The 23,052-nt window shown below is 47.9% G+C and overlaps 3 protein-coding genes and 2 long non-coding RNA genes across 10 annotated transcripts; 2 read left to right on the top strand and 3 right to left on the bottom strand.

Moving 5' to 3' along the window:
• Positions 1 to 420: 420 nt before the first annotated feature.
• LOC6617936 (probable phospholipid-transporting ATPase IF) lies at positions 421 to 7,810 on the bottom strand. Of its 2 annotated transcripts, none has more exons than XM_032724444.1 (10): positions 7,723 to 7,810; positions 4,826 to 5,033; positions 4,634 to 4,759; positions 3,954 to 4,500; positions 3,465 to 3,879; positions 2,652 to 3,400; positions 2,091 to 2,587; positions 1,175 to 1,988; positions 791 to 1,117; positions 421 to 726 (listed from the first exon to the last, which is right to left on the bottom strand). In XM_032724444.1, exons 1-10 carry the CDS (start codon positions 7,756 to 7,758, stop codon positions 513 to 515), a joined length of 3,933 nt encoding a protein of 1,310 aa, XP_032580335.1. In that variant the 5' UTR covers positions 7,759 to 7,810; the 3' UTR covers positions 421 to 512. The 2 variants fall into 2 exon arrangements, with proteins under 2 accessions (XP_032580335.1, XP_032580334.1); XM_032724443.1 differs by lacking the exon at positions 7,723 to 7,810 and adding an exon at positions 5,620 to 6,000.
• Positions 7,811 to 8,077: 267 nt separating this feature from the next.
• On the top strand, positions 8,078 to 10,230 carry LOC116801967. 5 transcript variants are annotated; one of them, XR_004362344.1, is made up of 4 exons: positions 8,078 to 8,169; positions 8,243 to 9,804; positions 9,898 to 9,921; positions 9,992 to 10,230. It is a non-coding gene; the product is annotated as an uncharacterized LOC116801967 (long non-coding RNA). The 5 variants fall into 5 exon arrangements; XR_004362348.1 differs by lacking the exon at positions 8,078 to 8,169 and having other exon boundaries at positions 8,380 to 9,102; positions 9,657 to 9,804; XR_004362347.1 differs by lacking the exon at positions 8,078 to 8,169 and having other exon boundaries at positions 8,380 to 9,102; positions 9,567 to 9,804.
• Positions 10,231 to 10,256: 26 nt separating this feature from the next.
• Positions 10,257 to 11,046, bottom strand: LOC116801968. The gene is made up of 3 exons (XR_004362349.1): positions 10,654 to 11,046; positions 10,433 to 10,591; positions 10,257 to 10,343 (listed from the first exon to the last, which is right to left on the bottom strand). It is a non-coding gene; the product is annotated as an uncharacterized LOC116801968 (long non-coding RNA).
• Positions 11,047 to 11,089: 43 nt separating this feature from the next.
• Positions 11,090 to 14,846, top strand: LOC6617935 (probable phospholipid-transporting ATPase IF). Its single transcript, XM_002042207.2, has 7 exons — positions 11,090 to 11,390; positions 11,456 to 11,581; positions 11,653 to 12,220; positions 12,295 to 12,709; positions 12,776 to 13,367; positions 13,453 to 14,245; positions 14,309 to 14,846. The coding sequence occupies exons 1-7, from the start codon at positions 11,189 to 11,191 to the stop codon at positions 14,793 to 14,795; spliced, it is 3,183 nt and encodes a 1,060-aa protein (XP_002042243.1). The 5' UTR covers positions 11,090 to 11,188; the 3' UTR covers positions 14,796 to 14,846.
• Positions 14,836 to 22,958, bottom strand: LOC6617933 (serine/threonine-protein kinase ATR). The gene is made up of 5 exons (XM_032724442.1): positions 22,667 to 22,958; positions 20,396 to 22,607; positions 20,046 to 20,339; positions 15,279 to 19,973; positions 14,836 to 15,219 (listed from the first exon to the last, which is right to left on the bottom strand). Exons 1-5 carry the CDS (start codon positions 22,891 to 22,893, stop codon positions 15,094 to 15,096), a joined length of 7,554 nt encoding a protein of 2,517 aa, XP_032580333.1. The 5' UTR covers positions 22,894 to 22,958; the 3' UTR covers positions 14,836 to 15,093.
• Between the last annotated feature and the right edge of the window lie 94 nt (positions 22,959 to 23,052).

Below are 23,052 nucleotides of genomic sequence, written 5' to 3'. Positions count from 1 at the left end.
GGCAGATATCATTATCAATGAAAAAAGCGGGCCCACAATCAAAACTTTGTCCAATGCAAATGGTAACGACGCCACCAGCCAGATAACAATGTGGTGGGCGGGAGTGGTCGTGGGCGTGGCACTGGCAGTGGGTATGGCCGACCCAACAGGTGCCCTACGTATCTACGTATGTAGACCGGGATTGAAGTACATTTATTGACTCGCCCTACTTTATGGTATCAAAAGTGGGGCATTCTCGAAAACCAACCATTTCTCCAAGTGTAGATGCACTTGCTCTCCATAAGTCGCCGAGATTATGATAAAAATGTTATCAGCCTAAAATGTTGTACTCCCAGTTTGATTGCGATTTCAAGGTTCTCTTTTGGAAAGTTGGAGATACTGCCACTGAGGTGGTGGCCAAAAATCAAACAATAGCAAAGGTTCAACAAAAATTTGTTTATCTAACAAAAAAAAAGTGTATACATAGGGAAATAAATAAATTAGGGGTATAAAAACTATAGCCTAATCGACGATTACAAGTATGTGGACTCGAACTTTTCGCGCATCTTGAGTTTACGTTGTTTTCCGGGGAAAATGCTGAAACTCTTGATGTTGAGCGCCCTCTGGAGCATTCGGATGGTATAGTCGGGTACCAGGCAGGCCACACAGGTCAATATGATCCACAGCCAGACCGGCAGTGAGGCCAACAGATTGTTGTAGGCCCAGTAGATGTCGGTGTCGTAGTCCCTGCAATAATACATATTATATTGGTTTAAACCTTAAATGGAATTAATCGAAGCGATCGACTCACAGATTGATAACGTTGTAGATAACCGTTGTGACTATAAAGCCCAAAATGGAAATGATAATGGTGAATATGTACCAGAAGGACAGATACATTGACTCCAGCCAGAGCTTAAGGTTCACGACCACCACCACCGTCCAGATGAGCAGGGTGCCGAAGCAGGAGAAGGCCACCGTCTGTCCGTAGTTCAGGATCACGTTGTTGTAGTAGAAGAGGCAGAAGGCGAAGTAGAAAATGATGACACTGTGGTAGATGGCAAAGAGGACCCACATCAGGAAGTACGGCCAGTGGAGCTGCTTGTTGTCCGTGTTCTTCTTGTAAAGCTGTGGCGTTCTGTTCAGGTTGCACTTTAAGTAACATCAATTATATAAACGATTGAGCCCGTGTTACCTCATCAACTTCTCCTCGGTGTATGGCTTCTCGGAGATAGCTATGAACAAAATGGGCAGCGAGGTGTATATCACATTGTACAAGGTGAGGAACAGCGAATCGTAGACGGAGGACGAGGAGAACAGCGTGTGGAATTGGAAGAGGAACATGATGCCCATGAAGACGATGTTCTTGTAGAAGAAGTACAGCACCAGCAGGGACAGTCGGACACTGTGATAGTGTCCATGGACGAGGAGCAGTCTCTTGAGCATGCAAAACTTGGCGAAGGCGAAGTCGGCGCATCGTGCCGCCTGCCTGCCCTCGCGTCCCATGATGCCGATGCCCACGTGAGCCTCCTGGATCATTGACACATCATTGGCGCCATCGCCAATGGAGGCCGTGTTGTAGTTCTCGTTGGATGACTTGATCAATGACACCACTTCGCTTTTCTGCAGCGGACTGAGGCGGCAGCACAGAACCGCCGTACACTTGACAGCCACATCCCGGAACTCCGAGCTGGCCTCTGCCAGGGCCACGCCCAAGCTCTTGCCGTCAATGAGAAGGGCGCACTCCTGGCCAATACCGAAGATGATCTCACGGTCAAGTGCGTTCAGGTGCAGCAGCATCTCCTCCCTATTCTTGCAGTCCATAATGAAGTACTTCTTGGCATCGGGTGGAATGTGTCCGCAGGACAGGGCTATATTCAGGGCTGTCTCCACCTTATCGCCCGTTAGCACCCAGATTTTAATGCCAGCCGCCTGCAGGGATACCAACGTATCGGCCACGTCGTCCTGCAGGGCATCCTCCACAGCTGTCGCACCGAGCAAATCCAGATCTGTGCAGAGGACAGAAATGTATAAGTTGGTTTCTAAAACTAAAAGACTTGGCGCCCAACGTGGGGCACGAAGGACTTGTGAGGAATGTCACTGGTACTCACTGCTTTCAATTTTAGCATAACACTCCTCGCTGAGCTGCTTTCGATTCTCGAGTGAGCTGTTCGCCTGTGCCAGTTCCACAAGGAAGTCCTGGTACTCCTCCTCGCTGATTAGCCTCCTGGCAATAGCCAATGTACGTAATCCTAGACGGGCGAAATCACTTATGTGGGCGTCCGTCTTGGTGACCAGCTCGGCTGAACTGTTGGCGCACAGTGGAAAGACATAGCTCTCGGCACCCTTGGTGTAGATCCACTTCTTGCCCTCCGTATCCCGGACAATCACGCTCATGCGCTTGCGATCCGACGTGAACTCCAGGACATGGAGACGCTGGAAGGTCTCTTCCCTGGGCTTGGCGAACGGTCGCTTGTAGTCCATGTGGGGCGGGACGATGCGCACGCGGAGCGTTTCGTCATCGTCTCCGGTGTAGACCATGCCCAAATTGGCACACGCCTCCACCAAGGCCTTCTCATCCGGACTCGAGGCCTGATAGTCCAAGGTGCTGTGGAAAGGGATATCAAATTGAGGTGTTTCTTCGAATTCTGGATTTTCTTTCATTCGCTTACAATATAAAGTCCCGGATTTCATTCTTCCGGCGCTGTGATTCAGCCCGCACCAAAATGGTGGGCTGTCGGGTGAATGTGGGCGCGGCGTAGGATTCCCGAGAAGTGGTGCTCGGCGATCGAAAGAGCACACTGGCCGGCGGGGTGCTGGCCGAAACCGGGTTTGTGAGGTAGGCATTGGGCGCGCCATAGGAGTGTGCCCTTCGGTGACCCGGCGCCTGACCACTGGGCGCTTCCCACGACTGTTGCAGATCCTTCTCTGAGGTAGACCGTCGGAATTGCAGCGAAATGGGTCGAAAGTTGGGTGTGGGCTCCACTCCGTTCGTGGCCGCATTAAGATCAGTCTGATTGATATTCAGATCGCTGGCGGCACCATTGTTCATCCGATTGGAGCGCGCAAAGTTGGGACTCCTCTTGACAACCACCGGACGCTTGCGACGGTCCACGCCATAGCCGTCGTCGGAGACCAGCAGTGGATTGACATCGGATGAAATGGTCGTTGAATTGAGCCCATTGGGATGAGCCGACACCGAGTTATCGATGGTGTGGCCCACATTCAGCTCGCTCTGCTGACTAGCATTGTGGCTCTCCTCGGTGATGTCCGAAATGGAGTACATCTCCGGCGGACCCGACTTAATCGCCGTCACCGGCTCCCGTTTGGCAGTGCCCGCATCCGCCTGTTCCAGAGATCCGGAGGCCACCTGAACGGTGTGGCATATGGACAAGGCCTGGAAGAAGACGCGCTGATTGGCCTGCAAGGACAAAGGACAGACATTGAGGATTGGCGTTCAAGCTAAAGCGTGGGAAGGGACTGACGGAAAACTTATTGATGTCCAGGAGCGCCTTGGTCTCCTCATCCTCCAGCCGCGTCTTCTTAAAGAGGAACTTGCTACCATTTATCGAGCACTGCTGGAAGTTCATCTCGTTCTTGGTCAGCGTGCCCGTCTTATCCGAGAACAGTATATTGATCTGGCCCAGTTCCTCGTTCAGATTGGAGGTGTTGACCACGCACGGCTGATCGGTCTCATTCTCGTAAAGCTCAAGGTCCCACTCCATGAACCAGCTGCCGATGACGCGCTGCAGCTCGATGGTCACATAAAGGGAGATGGGTATCAGGTAGTTGAAGAGGATCAGGAACGACAGATAGTCCTGCAGGAACTGCTTCACACTGTAGCTATCCGTCGCATCCCCCAGATAGAACAGCTTGGGTATCACAAATAGTTCGTTGTACCTGCGGATCAAACACGAGTAGGTTGGATATTGACCCAATTTGAGAATATATATGTAGTCCAAGATTAGGCCCACCTCTTCAGGAAGTAGAGCAGGGTAACGATGGCGATCAGGGCGACCAGGATGACGATCAAAAAGCGATTGATGTACGTCTCGCTGGAGGCGTTCTTGTTCCGGGTGAGCCGGCTGTTCAGCTGCAGCTTGGAGATCATGCCCGTGTAGACGGCGCAACCGATGACGCACTCCGTGTTCTTTACCCGCGATCCGCGCAGCAGGACATTCTCGGCGGACAGCGGTAGCACCCGACCCTCGCCGCCCCTCAGCTCGATCTTGCCATTGAAGCTGTACAGATCGGTGGTGGGGCTCTCGCACTCGATCATGCCCAGCTTGTGCATCTCCGGCAGGTCGACGGTGGGCAGGTCGCGCGGCACCATCAGCGTCTTCAGGTTGGACTCGCCGTCCAAGTTCGCCGTGGTGATGAAGCACTTGCCATGCGGATCGGTGGATCGCAGCAGCACCAGATCGCACGGCACATCGCAGTCCCGCTCCACGACGATCAGTTCGCCGGGAATGACGTCCTGCGACTTGATTATCGCCTCCTTGCCATCGCGGATGACAGTAACTGAAGTTTTCAAATAAATACTCATTAATTGGTATAAATTGAATTGAATTGGTAGCAAGATAGCTTTTCCTCTGCTAAATTTCCACTCTTTTCATAAGAAACAAAGTTGGAAAGTTGACTTTCTTTCACCCACCTGGCGATGAATTGACCACATTATCGGTTCTATAACGCAGGATATCTTCATATCCTTGCTTAGCGGCGGTCACAGCAATTACAAATACCAGAGGTAAGAGTGAGGTCATTGGGGACACTGGACTATCTGCGAATAGATAAAAGATATATATAGTTATGTATTAAGAAATTGTTGTTATATTTGTATATTTACCAATTAAAAGTGATATTATTGTCATCACCAGGAAGTAGAAATTCGCAATGCGACGAAATTGCTCCAGAAGATTTTGTGGCAGGAATGTGATAAGTGTGTATTTGGTGGACTTGATGCGATTCTGGCCCTTTGGTCTTTTCTTTTTGACATCCTGGGGGCCACCGATTTGTATTTGCAGCCAATCATTTATTGTACTAACTCTGGAGCCCTGGAAGATAAACAAATGACATACGGTTAACTAGAGGCCATCGTAAAACGTTGATTGAACAACAAATTGGTAGACATCTAGTGATAAGAGAACTCAAATTATCAGAGCATTCATGTGTGTTTGGCTAATGAATCAGCGTCCATTTTTGGCCACTGCCTATGGGCATTGTTTGTTAAATTCCGCCAAATGTTTACTATTAAGATTAATTAACTTATTTCGACAGAAGAATGTCCATCAAGTTGTGCATATGACAAGTAATATCTAAAATGATCAATGGAAAAGCGCATAACTAAGCAAATTTAGTATTAAATTGTAGTTGGAAAAGATTCACATAATATTCAGATAAACTTCGCCCACAAAAGAGCAAAAATATACAAAATAAATATAATCAATATATATACTTAGTTGGTAAGAAGCTTGCGCAATCGCTTTGCAACAAAGTAAATATCACGCATACGCCACATAAGCCAGATGTAATCTTATACTCAAAATTGATAATTCCAACTGCTGACTTTCTTGGAATAGTGACCAATAGACACTACTGGAATATTATTGTTTTGCCAAAACCCAAGCCCAACCCACACACCTTGTGCCAATTCCATAGGAAGGCGTCTTTGAGATGAAAGGACTCCTGTTCTGCCCACGGCGTCTGGCGATGGGCGCCCAGGCGATCTATGCGTCGAAATCCGCTCAGATGGTCATGGCCAAAGAAATTCATTGTTCACCATTCCAGGATGGGCGCATTTGGTAGCGGTGTGACCACGGACGCGCCCGATCATCGCTCAAAAAGATTTTTCCGGACAATGGAAAGCAGTTTTCCTTTTCTTGCTATTTTTTATGTACGACAATTCTCGTGTTTTGGCGCAATCACATTTTCAAACACCTGCTTGTTTATGCGGTCACTCGTTATTTGGCTATTGTTAATTATTGTTTATTCATCGACATTCGGTCGCACATACATACATACATAGGTCTTGTATGCACAATGGTGCGGACCTGTGTAAAACGCGTTTTTATGTATGTTTATTTCAGTCGAACTAACTAACTATTAACGTTAGAATGTTTGAAACGAAGTGCTAATGGAGTTTAATCACTTTTACAGCGCAGCCAATAACTTTAGGCACTCGAATAGGGTCCACCCTAATGCACATACAACCATTTGTATATTTATCGACTTTTTCTCAGCACACTTAAGTGTATAACCTTAAAACGATGTTAAGTGGGCAATTTTAACACTTCAATTGAACAGTTCTATGGTGCACGTCCACGACCATTGGTATCCACAACGATTTTTTTTTATTTTTTTTTTATGGATTTTTTATAGATTTGTACTATATATCAGTGGGTATTTGCATACGAATTTAAATATGTAGTTAATATCCAAATGTACTTCACACACCGCACTCGCTATCTATTCTATATCACATCATTCAATGTCCTTCCGAGTTACATCTGTGCGTAGATCTATCTATCTAATGGATCCCGAGAGAGCCGCGTGATGTGCGCCAGTGCAAAGCCGTTCTCACACTGAGAATTCGATCTGCATTTCTATGGCTATTCGGATGGCATACCTATACCCGTACCCGTACCGATACCCGTATCCATGCCCATTCCCATTCACAGCTTCAAAAATCGGTCGTACGGCCGCAGCTTCACATTCAGCTTCGGGCATCCAATAAAAAGCTCGAAAACTTATTGACGTCGCCAGTTCAAGTTTGCGATATACAACGACACATGAAGAAATTCAGAATTCAGACATTCGGCAACTAATAGGTTCAAAGTGCATAGTTAATTTGGCGTATTGTCAATTCAATGACGTCCCACTCAAATCAAATCTCATCAAATTCAATTGCTTAAGATCTTGCACTGGCTTTCTCATTAAATAGTTTTAACTCAACATATGTTTTATTGTAAAAGGAAGTTCAGTTTTGGAAAACATACGTTTATGTACTTGAAAGCAATTGTTTATCTATCAAGCAAATAAAAAATAAAATTCTATTGAAAAGTTTAATGATGGTAGATTACAAATTCAGTAAATGAAGTACGTTAGTACTAATACATTTCTCGGCGCCACAATGGATGCTTAATTATATTTTAAAACGACAGCAATTTTAATTTAAAAACCGTTCACTTTTGCGTATGTTTATGCTTAACATAGTATATATAATATATAAATATATAAAATATATCCAAACTGGCACTTGAATATGTGCCTCTTCAGAGATTCTTATGTTAAAAACATAAGCTTTTCCATAAATTGTTTAAATACTATAACATCGCCAAGCCATCGCGTCGTATACGCAATTTCTGTACACTGAAGAATGACTCAAACGATGTCACAAGTAAATGTGTCGATCAGTCAATTTAGAAGAAAAAAACCCAAATATTTTGAAAAAGCAACCATTGGTGGAGATTAAAAACCAATTGGAAAGTCTACGCATTTCCAACCCATCCAGTGAATCGTGCGATGGAGTAAAGTTGCAATCCACTTTATCTAAGCGACGCTATCTCTTTCTCACTCGCATATCGACAAACGACGTTGCTTTATAGCTGCTTATCTAATATATAGAAATTCACTGATGGATATGGAGACACACATACATAGCTGAAGAAAACCTTAACACTGTTCACTGTTTGTTCCTGTCGCTGTTACACAACACCGAACGTCAACCGCTGAGGGAGGACTCACCCTTTTCTGAAACAGTCGCTCGAAGAACTTGCCCATGATGATCCCTTGACTTTATCCACTGCGCTGGGGCTTCAATCCTCACGAGGTACATTAACAATTGTTTGCAGTTTTTGGGGACAATGTGGCACCGACACGAAACAATAGCATAACTGACTAAAACTGACCGATTTCTGTATCTCTCTAAAATACTTCGTTACCACGAATTCGTCGTATTGCTTATCGGTAATAATAGTTTTTTTTTTTTTTCGTTTTTACTTTTTTCGTTTTTTTTTTTTCGAAACCAATAGCCGACTAGCCAGGTAATCTCTTCGCTAGATTCCGATGAGTAAAGTATTTCCGATCAGTTTCGAATAGCCGAAGCTCGCACACTCTCGTCCAGGATAGACCAATCCTCTCCGAGGTGGGAAGAAGTAGTGTTCCATCGAGTTACCATGATTGTTGCACTCGGTACGTCATTGTTATTGTGGTATCAGTTAGTTGGGAGTGCAATGCATTCGAGTCTTTTGCTTTCGGTTCACAGCGAACAACGTGCACATGCTCATAGGAGCCACCGTCTGCCAAAACGTACTTGCCCAACTGATAAACTGATATCCGTGCAAGAGCACCGGGTCCATAATCCCATATCCTCACCCAGTATATTCTCTTCTTGGAGCAGCCAGTGCTGGAGCTCTCCGGAGCAGCGAGACCCACCCATATCTAAGCGCCTATATGTAGACTGCCAAAAAACTGATAAGATTATGGGTATATCTAGGTGGCGAGCACCTCAGCTGACTAATCGACGGTGGCCGGGGTATATTTTGAGCGACATTTGAATGGCACGTTTCCCACTTGGGTTGGGTTCACTGTAGCGCAGAGCGAAAGATATATATACGTGTATATCCATCCAGCCGTTCGTCACCATGATCGACGTAAATTTCTATCCAAACTCAACATCTTCTCGTCACTTTACGGTCCACAAATTTCGATAAGAGATACGGATATCGACGACATCCAGGGGGGAGTTCTTTTATCACAAAGCTTTATCACTTCAAAGGCCACATGCACTGGAGAACGATAGCTTTACACGACCATCTTGTATTTCACAATTTAATTAGCGTATTAAGTCTTAAGTCTTGGGTATTTGAGATAGTTTTGTAAATGAAATAGTTGGTTTTCTAAATATTAAAACATAATCACACACACAGCTATCCAAATTTATTGCAGAATGTAAAAATATTCGAATGCCAGGATGTTTTCCTAGTTGAAATATCTGGGCGATGGGCAAACCTACCATTTTTCTGGCGACCAAATTGTGCTGAAGTGCTGAGTCGTTTTGCACCCGAGGTCCTCTGGCCAAACAAACGGGTAAACAAACAGCGAGCTTTGCGGGCGAAATCAAATGTATGTACAAGACCGCTATGGATCACAGATATAATATATATAGACCTCTGTATATATACTATACATATAGATTATAGTACACCGAATCGAAAGGAAAGAGAGACCTTCCACGCGCAAACTGATCTATCGGCAAACTGTCGAAGAATTGTTGATACCGATACCACTAACAAAGTCGCCATACACATGGGCTAGCCTGACGGACCTTTCCATGCATGTTCATGTATATTATATATATATGCATATATACGCAATTACTTATTCGCATAGCCAAACCCATACCGTACCCATATCGCACCCAGGCCGGGGTCTTACCAACTTTTAGATATCCCTAAATGCGTTCATAGCCAGTGCATTGCACTCTCCAATAGTTGGCAGTACCACGCTGGCCCATACGATCCTCAGAGCTACTCTCTTCGCTCATTTTTTATTTATTTTGTAATATTTTTTTTTTTTTGTTTGGTTAGAGTTCACATTGGGCTCTCGCGAGCGAATAAGCCCGCGGTTTTGCCATTAGTCGAAGAGATAATGTCGATAACAACAATCTTATCGCTCAGCATTGAACGGACTTCACATACGAACACATGAACACATATCCGTCGGGGCTTACGGACAAGCCTATCTGAAATCGTGCAACTTCCACCTTGACTCACTCATCCCAAAAGCGAATGTTCCATGACCGATGAAACTCAACATTAGTCAAAGGTAAGCAATTCGCGAATGGGATTAACACTATGTGATAAGAAATGAAAGGAACTCAAATATAATAATCCTTTCTATGTTTCATTTTCTTTTAAGCTTTCATTTCTGAGGAGATATTAAGTGAGTACTGTAAGTTTTGAATGACAAACGTATGTTATGATAACGAATTACATGAACTTTGGCGCTATAGAAAAACTACCCAACAAGAGGCATTCGTGGAGAATCAAGATCTTAAGCATAAGCTAGCAATGTAGGATAAACCAACGTGGCGGATGAGTAATATTTGAAACATATCTAATGTTTCAAGCATACTCCATATTTTCCCAATTAATTCCTATTTCCAATGGAGTCATAAGTTTTAAGTTTTTATTTTTTTTTTTAATGAACTGTTGATTTTCATAAGAATTCCAATAAAATGAAGAATGCAAATTTTTTATGTTTAAACTTTGCCAGAGGTGGTAACCCATCTAAGCTTTAGCAAAAGCTTTATGGCGTTAGCTTTTAAGCTGATCGAGAATCACAACGACACTCATCTCCTCATTCTAGAATATATTATTGAGTATATTATAAAGATTCTAGTCAATACCATTAGGTATAATTTACAATACATTTTCGGTTTTGAAATACTTACTTTTAGTTCTTTGTTGCCCACACATCTAATACACAATGAGTTATTAGAGGGTATCGCCTAGTCGGGTCGGCTCTCTAATTGATTAAGAATGCCCAGAAGCAGGGAGTCCATAGCTCAAAGACCTTCATTTATTTTTGAAAACAGCCCCAAGTGCCACTGCTATAATCGTAGTGTTTAACTGATTAGACCAGTGATTAGGGTAGTATGTAAGCATATATCACCTGGATTAGATATTCGAATTGAAGAAAGGCGATAGTACTAATCAGTTAAGGGAAAGCGCTGGCACATTTGGTGTGAAGTAATCTTTGAATGTTTACAGCAGTTCGACATGGTTTGAAGAGGAATGGCCAAATGGCAGACATGGCACCCAAAAATATTAAAATTCAATTTCATTATTAATCTGACATGACATGAGTTCATCTAATCTAAGCTGCGAGCGTGCCTAGTAGCTACAACTTAGCTTGCACTAATCTGTCATCGGCAAAACGCCGGAAATAAGCATTGCTTCTTTTCAATGGGATACCCATTGTGACAGGGCCACTTGGAGGCCAAAATGGGTTTTATATACGCGATGAATGGAACATTATCTTTATCATATGCCAATTTATGTATGTGGCTAATTCAGGCTGTTCCATGGCTAACTTCAGTTCAGTCCAACGTCTGCTCCCAAAGGCACCACGCGTGCCCACCACCACCCAATGATCATCTGAATGAGCAATATAACACTCCAGATAGTTCATTAGATACTGCTACCAAATGGGCGCTGGCAAGAAGAAATCGGCGGATCCGCTGCGGATTCAGATTGGCGGCATCGAGAGTCGCCAGCAGAAGCCACTCAACCGGGTGACGACCACCAAATACACCTGGCTCACATTCCTGCCCCTCAACTTCTACGAACAGTTTAGGCGGGCCGTTTACTTTTACTTTCTGATCATCACAATTGTATCGTTTTTCGTAAGTAAGTACGCTTACTATTCCCAAATCGGGCAATTCTCAATGGTCGATCCCTTGATCCTTGACTAGACGAAACGATATCGCCACTGGTTTCCCTGCTGCCCCTGCTCTTTGTCATGATCATTACGGCTCTAAAGGAGGGATTGGAAGACTACTCGAGATCGAAAAGCGATAAGCTTGTGAATACAGCCAGAGGTAAGAAATGAATGCGACTTGTGGGTATGTTGGGTTTTCCATTTGAATCAGCATCGGCTTCCCGTATCTAGTAACTGTCATAAGGAGCGGCAAGGAGGAGATCATAGACTCGCAGTTCATTGTGCCCGGCGATCTTGTGGTGGTGCGAAACGATGGCGATGTGCCCTGTGACCTTGTACTGCTCCAATCATCTAGTGCGGATCGCAAGTGCTTCGTGACCACAGCCAATTTGGATGGCGAGACCAATTTGAAGACCATATGTGTGCCAGCAAGCTACCAGCTATCGGGAGATCATGAACTGCAGGGCAAGGATTGCATTGTCTGCGAGCCTTCCAGCGCTGATCTCTACAGCTTTAATGGTCGTCTGGAGTTGAGGACAGGGAGCGATGCCGAAGGATCCAGCGGTGGTGACGCCCTGCCCCTGACCATTGATAATCTTCTACTGCGCGGTGTTCGAGTTAAGGGCACCGAACGGGTGGTTGGCTGTGCCATCTACACTGGAATGCACACCAAGTTGCAGCAGAATAGCCGCTACACCGGCAACAAGTCCGCATCCAGCGAGAAGTACATCAATCGATTTATGGTGGCCCTCATCGTGGGAATGATCGTGGTGGTGGTGGTTTTGTATCTCATCGAACGGTGGGTGTATATCTGGAATGAGATACAAACGTTTATAAAAGTTATTTATAAAAGATCATCTTTTCCAACTGCAGTCACAGGGAGGCGAAGATTGTGCCAACCATGCCCTACCTGGGTCCACCAACCAACTTCAATTCAGCGTGGCAAATCTTCGAGGACTTCCTCTCCTTTTTGCTGCTCTTCAATTACATGGTGCCCATTTCCGCCTATATGAACATCGAAGTGTATCGCATCTTCGGCATGCACTTCATGCACAACGATCTCCATTTGTACGATGAGGAAACCGATCAGCCATGTCGGGTCAACGCGTCCAATCTGAACGAGGAGCTGGGCCAGGTCAATATTCTGTTCTCCGACAAGACAGGCACACTCACCAAGAACCTCATGAAGTTCGTCAATTGCTATGTGCCAGATATTAATTATCAGCTCCAAAACACCCATCTCGTTTCCGAGGGCACCGGTGAAAAGTTTGAGCTGGAGAAACTGGATGTGAGTACTACATTTCTTCCATCAAAGCATATGGATAGATAAATATATCGTTATACTTTGCCCAAGGCCGATGCAGCAGTGCTTTTCGAGGCACTGACCGTGTGTCATACGGTGGAAGTACTCCAGGAAGTGGGAGAGAAGACGCTGGAGTCGTCGGAATCCGTGTCGGAACAAAGTCGCTTGATGAGCAGGAACATTGTGGATCGCTATCAGGCGTCCAGTCCCGACGAGAAGGCTCTTCTCGAGGGCTGCGCCAGTCTGGGTCTCGTGTACGAGGGTCAGGAGAATGATGTCCTACGCATCTGCCGGTATCCAAGCGCAGAAAAGTTGCAGTTCAAGAGACTGCACGTTCTGGAGTTCAGTTCGGAGCGCCAGCGGATGAGCGTCATTGTCCGAGATCAGAGCGACACCATCTGGCTATATTCCAAAGGAGCGGAAAGTGCCATCTTTCCAAGATGCAAGGCGAGTCCTCTTGTGGAGCAGACTGACGCGCAGATAACGAAATATGCCCAGAGCGGCCTCCGCACCATGGCCGTGGCGCGACGCACACTGACCGCTGATGAGTTGTTTCATTTCGAGGAGCTCTACCGGAAGGCCAACACCCAGTTGAGTAACAGGAACGAACTAATAGCAAGCTGCTACGAAACAGTCGAGAATGGTAAGGAATGGTAACGATTGTGACAAATATGGTCCTTCGAGCCGCATCCGCTCCAATTGCAGTAAAAACTAGTAACTTTTCACAGAACTCGACCTGCTCGGCGCCACTGCCTTGGAGGACGCACTGCAGGAGCACGTGGGCGATACCCTAGAGGCTCTGCAAGCGGCTGGTCTAAAGATCTGGGTGCTCACCGGCGACAAAGTGGAAACGGCCTACAACATTGGACTTGCTTGCCGCCATATTCCGCGTGGATCGAAGCAGCACTTTATCATCAACACGACTGAGCCAGCGGAGCTCCTTGCCCGACTGGAGATGATTGGCGATGATGAGCCGGAGGTGCTGATAGTAGATGGAACTACTATAACCGCCCTGCTGGAGCACACACCGCGTCAGTTTGGCGACCTTGCTCTACGCTGCCGAGCGGTGCTTTGTTGCCGACTCAGTCCGCTGCAAAAGTCCGAGATTGTCACGCTGATCAAGCGGCGCAAGAAGCACATTACGGCTGCGATTGGCGACGGCGCCAACGATGTGTCCATGATCCAGGAGGCGCACATTGGCATTGGGATCACGGGTCGTGAGGGCAAACAAGCCGCCCGGTGTGCCGACTTTGCGATTGCCCGCTTCGAAATGCTGCGCCGCCTGCTCCTCGTCCACGGTCACTACAACTCGCAGCGTCTGGCCTTCCTGGTGCTCTTCTACTGCTACAAGAACATAATCATCACCGGGTGCATGGCCCTCTACCAGGTGTACGACCTATACTCCGCCACGAACGTCTACAATTCCATCTACCTATGGCTCTTCGACATCGTCTACATCTCGTTCAGTTTCACGGTCCTGGCCATTTGCGATAAGGATTACAGCGAGGAGACGCTACTCAGGTAAGGAAATAGGAATATAGAATCGCATCGTGTGAACCCGATCCACTTCCATTTCGTATTCAGTCATCCTGAGCTATACAAGCCACTAGCCCACAATAGACAAGCCTCGATGGGAGTCTTCAGTCTGTGGATACTCAACGGATTTGTCCAGTGCTTCATCATCTTCTTCTTCACCTACGCCATGCTCAACGACGCGAATGTCCTCTTCAATGGCGGACAGACTGCCAGCTTCCAGACCTTTGGCACCATGCTCATCACCAATATCGTGATTGTGGGAAACCTGAAACTGCTGCTGGTGGCCCACTACATGACCTATAGGAACTTTGCCATGATCCTCGCCTCCATTGCCGCCTTTATGCTGACCACGTACCTCTACAACCTGTACCCCAGTGGTGAGCTGTACGATGTCTACAACCAGTTCCTCAGCTCACTTCCCATCTGGTTGTTCACGATCATTTGCTCGGTGGCATGTCTGCTGCCCGACTTTGTCATCAAGGTCGTTAATGATATGTACAGGAAAGTGCCACCCAAGAGCAAGTCAGTAGCCTAGGAACACTTACTGAAGATCTTAATAAAGTGGGCGATGATGATCACATTTCAATTCTCTGTGTGCTTTTAATTCGATGGGCTTATGAATATGTTATTTAAATGTATGTTATAAAACAACTAACGAAGGTATATTTAACTAAATGTGTTTTTGAACTTTTGTAACAGACTTAACTATAACTTATGTAACCAATAATTGTGCATATTATGTAAATTCAATCTGAATTGTTTATACACATATATGTATTAAATCGAACAATCCGTAGATCTCGACTCAGTTAGATAACAACATTTACATACGTTCAAAGAAACGCTCCCCAGCCAATGTACATGGACGCCAGGTTGTCCACCTTGGTGGCCTCGTTGATGAGGAAGTTCACCTGTCCTTCGGTCGAAAGCGGAATGCTGTTCGCCTGCTGGCGTTTAACCTGGTGAAGGTGAACCATTCATTAGATTTCAGATCCACATGGTTCTCCACTCTACTTACGTGTCCTTGCAGGCGATCAGCGATGCGCTGCACATCCTTCGTTATTTTGGCCGTGGCGGCGCCTTTGCGCGTCTGTGCCCCCACATCGTAGACAAAGGGCCGCAGAATGGACATCAGGGTCTTGGACTCCTGCTTCAGCAGACGCAGCGTAATCTCGCAGCACTTGCGATAGCTGCCCTCCACGCCCAGCGGACCCATGGCAACGATCATGTTATGTGTGAGACGGAAGGGCACCACCTCCGGGTAGGGCAACAGCTCGCCCTGATTGAACAGGCAGTTGAAGTCCACGTGGACAGCGTCGCCGTTGCCCTCGGCGAACAGGATGTTCTCGCCGTGGCGATCGCCCAGGCCAAGGATATATCCCACCATGGACATAACGGCCACTGTACGAATGTACGTATTTCTCGCCTCGTACCAACTGTGCGGAGTGGCGAAGCGTTGGCGCAGCCACTCCTGAAAGACCGGCGGATGGGCAGGTACCAGCTGCTTGGTGAAGACCTCTCGCTTGCGCTCCATGGATTCGTGCAGCGGCACAGCCAGACTCTGCAGCTGTCGGGTGGACATCACCAGCCTTCGCTGAGCATACAGGTTCATACAGATACTTCGATACGACGCCAGATTGGGCAGCCACTCGACCAGGCCGCACTCCTCGTTGAACGGCAGCACGGCATATGTACGGATGTGAAGACGCCGCTGCCTGGCCGGGGCATCCTGGTGCAGATATCGCTTGACCAGGCCATTGAACTCCATCAGGCGAGCATCTCGACGCAAATCATCCTTGGGCTTCACCAGAACATCGTAGTCCTTGCCATCGCTGCAGCGAATGGTCAGCTTCTTGGGCTTCGCTGCCGAGCGCAGGATTAGCACAGACTCCTGGAAGCCACTGATGTAGATCTGCTGGTAGGGAAACCAGTTGGCGGTCGAATGGCTTGCCGGAAGATGCGATCCCTCACTTGAATTGGAGTCGGAATTTAGTGGCAGCGTTGGCTGCATGTACTTCTCAAACGGCAGCAGTATTTGGGAGAATTCCGATTGTTTGCATAGCTTAGAGAGGCGCGTGTCCAGGTCACTCAGCTTGTACGTGCGATCCAGTGTCACCTCCTTGTTGGTGAGATCCATGAGACGCTCTGTGAGCGAGTTAAAGTCTTGCAGCAGCTTCTGGAAAGTGGAATTCTGCAGGCGGCTGTCGGTGAGCACCAGCTTGCAACGCTTGATCCTCTGCGCCTTGGCCGACTTAAAATGCGGCAAGAGCATCCACAGCGACTGTTGCGGATACGCCTCCACCAATTTGATTATCACATTACGGAGAACAGTGAACACATCGTTCACCGGGTGACAAAGGCGACTCAGCATCTGAGAGTACACCGTATAGAACACCGCCGTCGGCAGTGCGGTGCAGCAGTTCGTCAGCAAATCGTTCATCTTCTTCACCTGCTCGGTGTTTGTGGAGGTCTCGGTGGTGTCCAGCCAGAGGCTGATCAGTCGTGGCATCGACTGATAGACATGCTCGCTGCCATAGCGCAGGGACTTAGCATAGTTGACCATCACATTGATCAACATATCGTCTTGCTCGCCAGTTGGCTCCGACTTACCGCCCTGCCTGGCTTCCAGTATCTTCTCCAAAAACTGTGCCATCTGTACGTGGCAGCTCTCCGATTGGCGATGCACAGCGATGGCCTCTTGGAAGTACTTCAGTACTGCATCCGCGCACAGGTGCATGGACTCGGCGCTATACACCGCCTGCAAGTACTTTCCGCGAAAGAAGAGATGTCGTTGCTCCGGTGCCAGCTGCTTCACATTGCCCTGGCAACCCGATCGCATGATCGAAAGCTGCTCCTCCAGATAGTTCATGGCCATCACCTGATCGCCCTTTTGCCACAGCAGCTTAGCGCGCTCGATGAAGAGCCCTGAGGGCTGATATTCCGCCGCCTTAAGTATGTAAAGCTGAGCTCGCTGCAGTTGACCGGCGTTGCGATTGATTTGCGCACTATTAAGCCAGATTCTGGCCAGCTCCGTCTTGAGATGGGGCAGCAAATGGTTGCGATCTGTCAGGCGGCGTTGAAGCTCAGCCAGTATATTTCGCCGAAAGCTGTATATAGACTCCTGGACGCGAACTTGCGGTTGTACAATCTGCAGGCGATACTGCCAGTCGTCGAAGTAATTCTTCATTAGCTTCTCCTGATTGTCCTGATCCCGCTCCTGTTCGAGCTTCTCCACTAGCTCCTGACTGCAGTGCAGTTCATGCACCAAGTGAAGTTTCAGCACAGCATCGTATGCATTGGCATACGAGTGCTGCTGTACTGCCGAGCAGCTACGCAGCTCCTCCAGCACCGACTCGCGCATCCCGTCCAGCAACGAGTCGAACTCGGTACGCGTGGTAAGTGGCCTACGTAGCTTTAGACAGCCTTGCGAACACTGAGCTGGCCAGTTGGACTGCAGCTCCTCCATCTCATCATAGCTGCCCAGGCGCCAGAGTAACTCTGACTTGCACTCGGCGAAACACTGATCGGAGTACTGATCGGACAGTCGCTGCCAAAGACCGTCGGCGATTAGCTGAGCTGTCTTCGGGGTGTCCCTCAAATATGCATCGATCATGGCGCGCACGTGATCCGGCTGCATCTGGTCTGTGCTGGAGAGCAGCTGCTCGTAGGAGGTGATCATGTCCTGCTGCCGCTCCACAAGTCGATTGACGAGAATGTCCTGCGTCACACTCATGTCGTAACTGCGAACCTGCACGGCTCCCTCCACAGAATCGGGGTCTCTGAGTGAGCCATACACTTCAACGAGGAATGTGAACTGCTCCAGCAACCTCTGCGATTTGTCCTCACCCTCCTCCAAATAGCTCTCCAGGTAGCTAAGCGCACGAGCATATTCGCCACAATTGTAGCTGGCTCGAGATACCAATAGCTTGGGTATCAGATTGAGAAACTCATGGATCTTTCGGTAGTTAGAATCTATTGTCTCTGGTGGCTTGCCGCCGGTGCTCCGGCCGTGAATTCTCTGCCACTCTCTTAGCCAGCGCTGCAGGAAATCCAAGAGTTCGGCGCACAACTTGCCAGCCAGGCGAGGAACACGGCTGGAATCTTCCTTACGATCCGAAACCAAAGTGCTCGCCAGTGGCTTGATACCCGCGGCATACTTTCTAGACTCAAATTGCTTGAAGGCATTTTCCTTAATGGCTCCAAGCTCCTGGCGGCCCCTGACCGAGCTCGAGCTTTCCTCGTTGGCTTGCAGAACTGCCATGAACTCCTCCTGGATGTGATTCCTCTGCTCCGTCGTGCACTCAATCAGTGCGTGCAACAGAATGTACGGGTAGAATGTGCTGAGCATGTTACTATCCCGCTTGATGCACGGCTTGTAGGAGCTGAGCAGATGGCGCTTACCCGAGGATGGGATGTAGTCAATCAATCGACTTGCCCACAGAAAGGCCCATTCCTCGTAATAGTTGTGAGAGTAGTGGCTCCCAAAGAGCGGCTGCTGCAGGCAGGTGCTGGGTCGATGGACACAGGTGTAACAGGAATGAAGCATCGGTTCCATCAGCTGACGCATTCGTGCTGGCAGCGATTGCCACAGCTGAACCTTCTTCTGCTCCTTGGGCGAGATGCCACAAATGGCTAGCGTCTCCTGAATGGCCAGCGAGAAGCTATCCACGTGCTTTGTATTATGCTGGAACTGATAGCCACGGCACAGCGAAGTCAGCGCCAGAACGGCAAAATCATCTGATAAAATGTTGAGCGGCAACTGCTGTGGACTGGCAAAATTGTAGTTCGAGGGCAGGTAACTGGCATCGATGGCTCCCAGTTCTCCGAGGCACTTGGCCGATGCCATTTGTAGTTGGCTATCATCGTGCTGGCAGCCGGCCATTAGGACATTCACAATCTGCTCCAGCATTGGCTCCAGAGGTAGTTCACTGAGAATCGTACTGTTTAGCTTGGGTCGTCGCCTGCCGAATAGATCGCCAAGATGTTGGAGGGCATAGACGCGTACCTGGAGACATTCATCGGTTATGTGCTTTTGCAGGAAACGCAACTGGTCCACCAATGGTGGCGATTGATCCTCCTCCTCCGCCAATCCCTTTAGGTCCAGATGGGCCGTATGCCTTCTGATGCATTTTTGAATCGAGGGCGAAACATTCTCCAGCCGATCTAGGAAGTACAGATCTGTTATAAAGGTGCCCAGCATGGAGGCATTGCGCAGAATTATGAATTCATACAGATCGTTGACCTGCTTCACGCTCTCGTTGTCCGCCAGCAGCGGCTGCAAGGTGGCCACGATTCTTCCCAGCGAGGGACCCAGCTCCTGCACATTTACAACATGCAGGAATATGTGCCAGATCTTCAGGCAAATTCGCTGGAGACGAGGCTCCTGCAATGTGTGAACGAAACTCAGCATGGCAATGATTTTGAAGCGAAACTGGGTGACATGCTGGGAGCCCACGAATCGCATTATCTGGCCCAAACTGTACAAAGTCTCCTCCTTCAATGGCTTCTCAAAAGACGGTTCACTCAGGCAGCTCTCGAAGTAGGTAATCACACCAAGGAAACGCTCAGCAATGAAATTCGCAAACTCAGCATTCGCCGTTTGACTGGACAACTCCTCCAGGGAACCGATTGATAACTGCAAGAGGCTTTGAAAGGATCGCATCACGAATGTGGGGTTTCGGTTGAAATAAATAAGCAACTCGGCCACCGTTTGCTACAAGGGATAACCAAATAAAATAAAATAAATAAAAGAAAACTAATAAAATATAAATAAACTGCTGCCCACCTTGACATCTGCATTCATTAGCTGCTGCAGGCTGGACTGGGTGCAACTGACCACCAGCTCGATGCAACTGTTCGCCAGCTCCGGTTCCTCGGTCAGGAAGACGTGCGTGTAGATCCGCAGAAACGAGATGGAGAACAAGGTGCCAATGTGTTTCTGCATTTGCTTGGCTATCAATACCAAAACTCCCTTGCAACGCGGGTTCACGACGCAATGCGGCAGGACCATAGCGGTCAGCAGGCGATGATACTTGCAGGTGAACTCCTGAACGCACGTGAATCCCAACATTTTCGTAAGCTGCAAACAGACCGGTCAAATTTGTGAAGTAAAGCAAAGTTCGTCCAATTACGCACCGCTCGGAGGGATCGGGTGAAGCGCACGCCATCCAAAAGATAGACGTTCAAAGCCAGGCGAACGGCAAGGTCGAGAGCATCTCGCTTGTACCAGTTCCACAGATGAATCGTCTGCAGACCCTGGCTGGCACACATCTCGGTGGCCGCCAGCACAGCTTCTTGCGCCACCAGTGAGCGAGTGTGCACCAGAAAGAAGAACGTCATTTTGAACCAGTGAAAGAGCCAGATTTCATCGTCCTCCATGTGAGCAATGGCGGTCAGTACGTTGAGCATACTCCTTTGCTGCAGCACATTTTGCTCTGTCAGCGGCTTTGCCAGCATTGCTTTTATAGCAGCTAGGACAAGATTGGCCAATTGCTCCAGGAATTCTGGCGAACGCACACGCATCGCAGCGACCAGCAGGCCGATAACCTTAACGTTAACCTTTTGCAGTGCCTCCGTTTCTCTGAGAAGGTCAAGAATCACATCGGGTTCAAAGCACATAAGGTCCAGATGCTGGGCAATGCATGCAAAATCGGGATAAAACAACAAATCCTTTGCTATCATTTCGAGGGTGGTGCTTGAAAAGTCTGGACATGGCAGCTGCTGCTTGCATTTTCCGAGGTAAATACCTGGCAGTTTCTTTGGCAGTGGCCTGCATTTCGGACAGTATAGCTCAATGCGATCTTGGACTTTAAAGACACTCAATTTACCTGGCTGGGAGCAGAGCAATAGGCGAATAACTTGAGCGCGGCCACTCCGATTGTTAATGGTGGGCAGAGCTTTCATCAGTTGCTCCGGCTTTATGAAACCCGAAATGTACAACTGTGGAAGGTTGCTACAGAATATCTCCTGTGTGTCCTCGGATTTAAATAGCCTCATGTACTGCTGGGCATAAAAGCTTTGCATTTGGGTATGCACACTAGAAGGTGTCTCTAAGCGAATGGCGCAAAGGTGGGACAGCTTCAAATGTCGCTGCAGAATGGCCAGCAGCTGGTGTTGCGTTTGAGTCTTTAGAAAGTGTCGGATGGAGGTGATTTGCATCAAAAGGGAACAGATTTCCAAGTATATGTGTCTTTTGTCTGCGGGACACCTTGATTCCAGCTCAACCAGCTGCATTGAAAGGTTATTCCAATTGGTATCCGCAACCTTTATGATTTCACACTGCAGCCGAAACATGGCCAGAACTGAGGAATCGATGTGGCCTTCGTGCTCAGCTATTTTATGCTGACTCTGTGACAGAACGAGTTTCTCCAGCTGCTTGAAGCCACGTAAAATAGCAATCAGTTTATGCCAATCCTTTGCCAAGACTTCTTCCTTCTGCAAGATTTGAACGAGGCTTTGGCTAAGCACATGCACCACTTCTGAGCGCATCTCATCCTGTTTCAAGCCCATTAACGCCAATATGGGCACCAAATGTGTGGGGTGGCAGTGCCAATGGCTTAGCAAAAGCTGCTGAAAGTGCAACAGTTGCTCCAATGGTACAACCGAATGTTCTAGCTGGCCTTGAATATAGGAACTTAAGGTCTCCAGCAGTCCATCGTCCAATTCAATGGCAGTCGGCAAACTAAGAATCTCGTTCAAAAGCAGGTAACCAAGATGGTGGGCTGGACGAGCACGCATATGCAGAACTTCTAGCAGTAGCTTGGTGGTTATATTGAGCCGTTTTAGCTCCTGGCGCGTCATACAGCCCATGTCCAGCCACTTGGCTACCGCCGACCACATGATTGCCGTCGCCTCCAACGTTAAGTGCGCATAATGTCCAACGTCTGGGTTTGTTATCCAGCTGCTGGCCGACTGTGATCGTAGGACACTGTGACAGTAATTCAAGCTGGCCAGCTTTGTGTCCATGTCGCACTCCTTGAGGATTAGCAGAGCCTGATGAAGGCTGCCCGAGAAGATGTCACCATGCGTGGCGTATCCAATGTGATGGGCATGCTGGAGGATCTCCAGCAGGCTCTTGGCATACATGTCGGCTTGCTCAAGAGGCACCTTGATGTCCTCGATAGCGCAATGCGGATCGAACTCCTGCAGGCATTCCACATCGCATCGGAATATTCTTACAGTTATGGCGGGTTTTTGCTCACTACTCAATTGGCCAAGGTCCAGGGAACTTAGCTGCAGGTGCGTCTCCTCGATGGCTTCCACATAGGCCAGTACAAGGCGTTCATAAAGCTTGGGATGATTGGAACAGCAGGAGCTCAGTATTTTCCTTTGAAGATTGATGCACTCGCTGCAGCAGAAAAATGGTGTGTCATAAGTTTGGAGTCCAATGTTTGTGGCAAATCTTACCTGCTATTTGGAGACTCACTAAGGCACTTGGCCAGCTTGTTGAGCAGCCAGAGGAGGAATGTGTCCTGGAATTTGTTGTGCAGCTCCCGCACCAACGAACAGCTTATCAGGCTCGGCTCCTGGCATAATATGTCTTCTATAACGCTGTACACGCCGGAAAAGTTGCTTACGTTGCGGTTCACGTGGTTGTAAAGCAACTTCCACATATCCTTCCGTTGTGTCGACATTTTGCCAAGTTTATTTAAAACTCGCACAAGCACGACCTTTGTTTACGAAAACCGGCATTTGCCGCACTTGTGACTATCGATATGTTTGGCGGCTTCTTCTTCTTCTTCTTCTTAAAGAACAGCCACATTCCAACTGCGCATTTTACATATATTAATTTC

The sequence above is a fragment of the Drosophila sechellia genome, chromosome X, assembly GCF_004382195.2.
Source record: "Drosophila sechellia strain sech25 chromosome X, ASM438219v1, whole genome shotgun sequence".
NCBI lineage: Eukaryota > Metazoa > Arthropoda > Insecta > Diptera > Drosophilidae > Drosophila > Drosophila sechellia.
The sequence above is the reverse complement of the archived record's forward strand: the minus strand, read 5'-3'. Positions and strand labels throughout refer to the sequence as shown.

Coding starts and splice junctions, on each gene's coding strand:
- LOC6617936 (XM_032724443.1), bottom strand. CDS start 5,751: ATGAATTTCTTTGGCCATGACCATCTGAGCGGATTTCGACGCATAGAT. Junction 4,501..4,633: donor TGTGGTCAATTCATCGCCAG/GTGGGTGAAAGA, acceptor TGAAAACTTCAG/TTACTGTCATCCGCGATGGC. Junction 3,880..3,953: donor CTGCTCTACTTCCTGAAGAG/GTGGGCCTAATC, acceptor TTTGATCCGCAG/GTACAACGAACTATTTGTGA.
- LOC6617935 (XM_002042207.2), top strand. CDS start 11,189: ATGGGCGCTGGCAAGAAGAAATCGGCGGATCCGCTGCGGATTCAGATT. Junction 11,391..11,455: donor AATTGTATCGTTTTTCGTAA/GTAAGTACGCTT, acceptor ATCCTTGACTAG/ACGAAACGATATCGCCACTG. Junction 12,710..12,775: donor TTGAGCTGGAGAAACTGGAT/GTGAGTACTACA, acceptor ACTTTGCCCAAG/GCCGATGCAGCAGTGCTTTT.
- LOC6617933 (XM_032724442.1), bottom strand. CDS start 22,893: ATGTCGACACAACGGAAGGATATGTGGAAGTTGCTTTACAACCACGTG. Junction 22,608..22,666: donor AGTGAGTCTCCAAATAGCAG/GTAAGATTTGCC, acceptor TTTCTGCTGCAG/CGAGTGCATCAATCTTCAAA. Junction 20,340..20,395: donor TCACCCGATCCCTCCGAGCG/GTGCGTAATTGG, acceptor GTCTGTTTGCAG/CTTACGAAAATGTTGGGATT.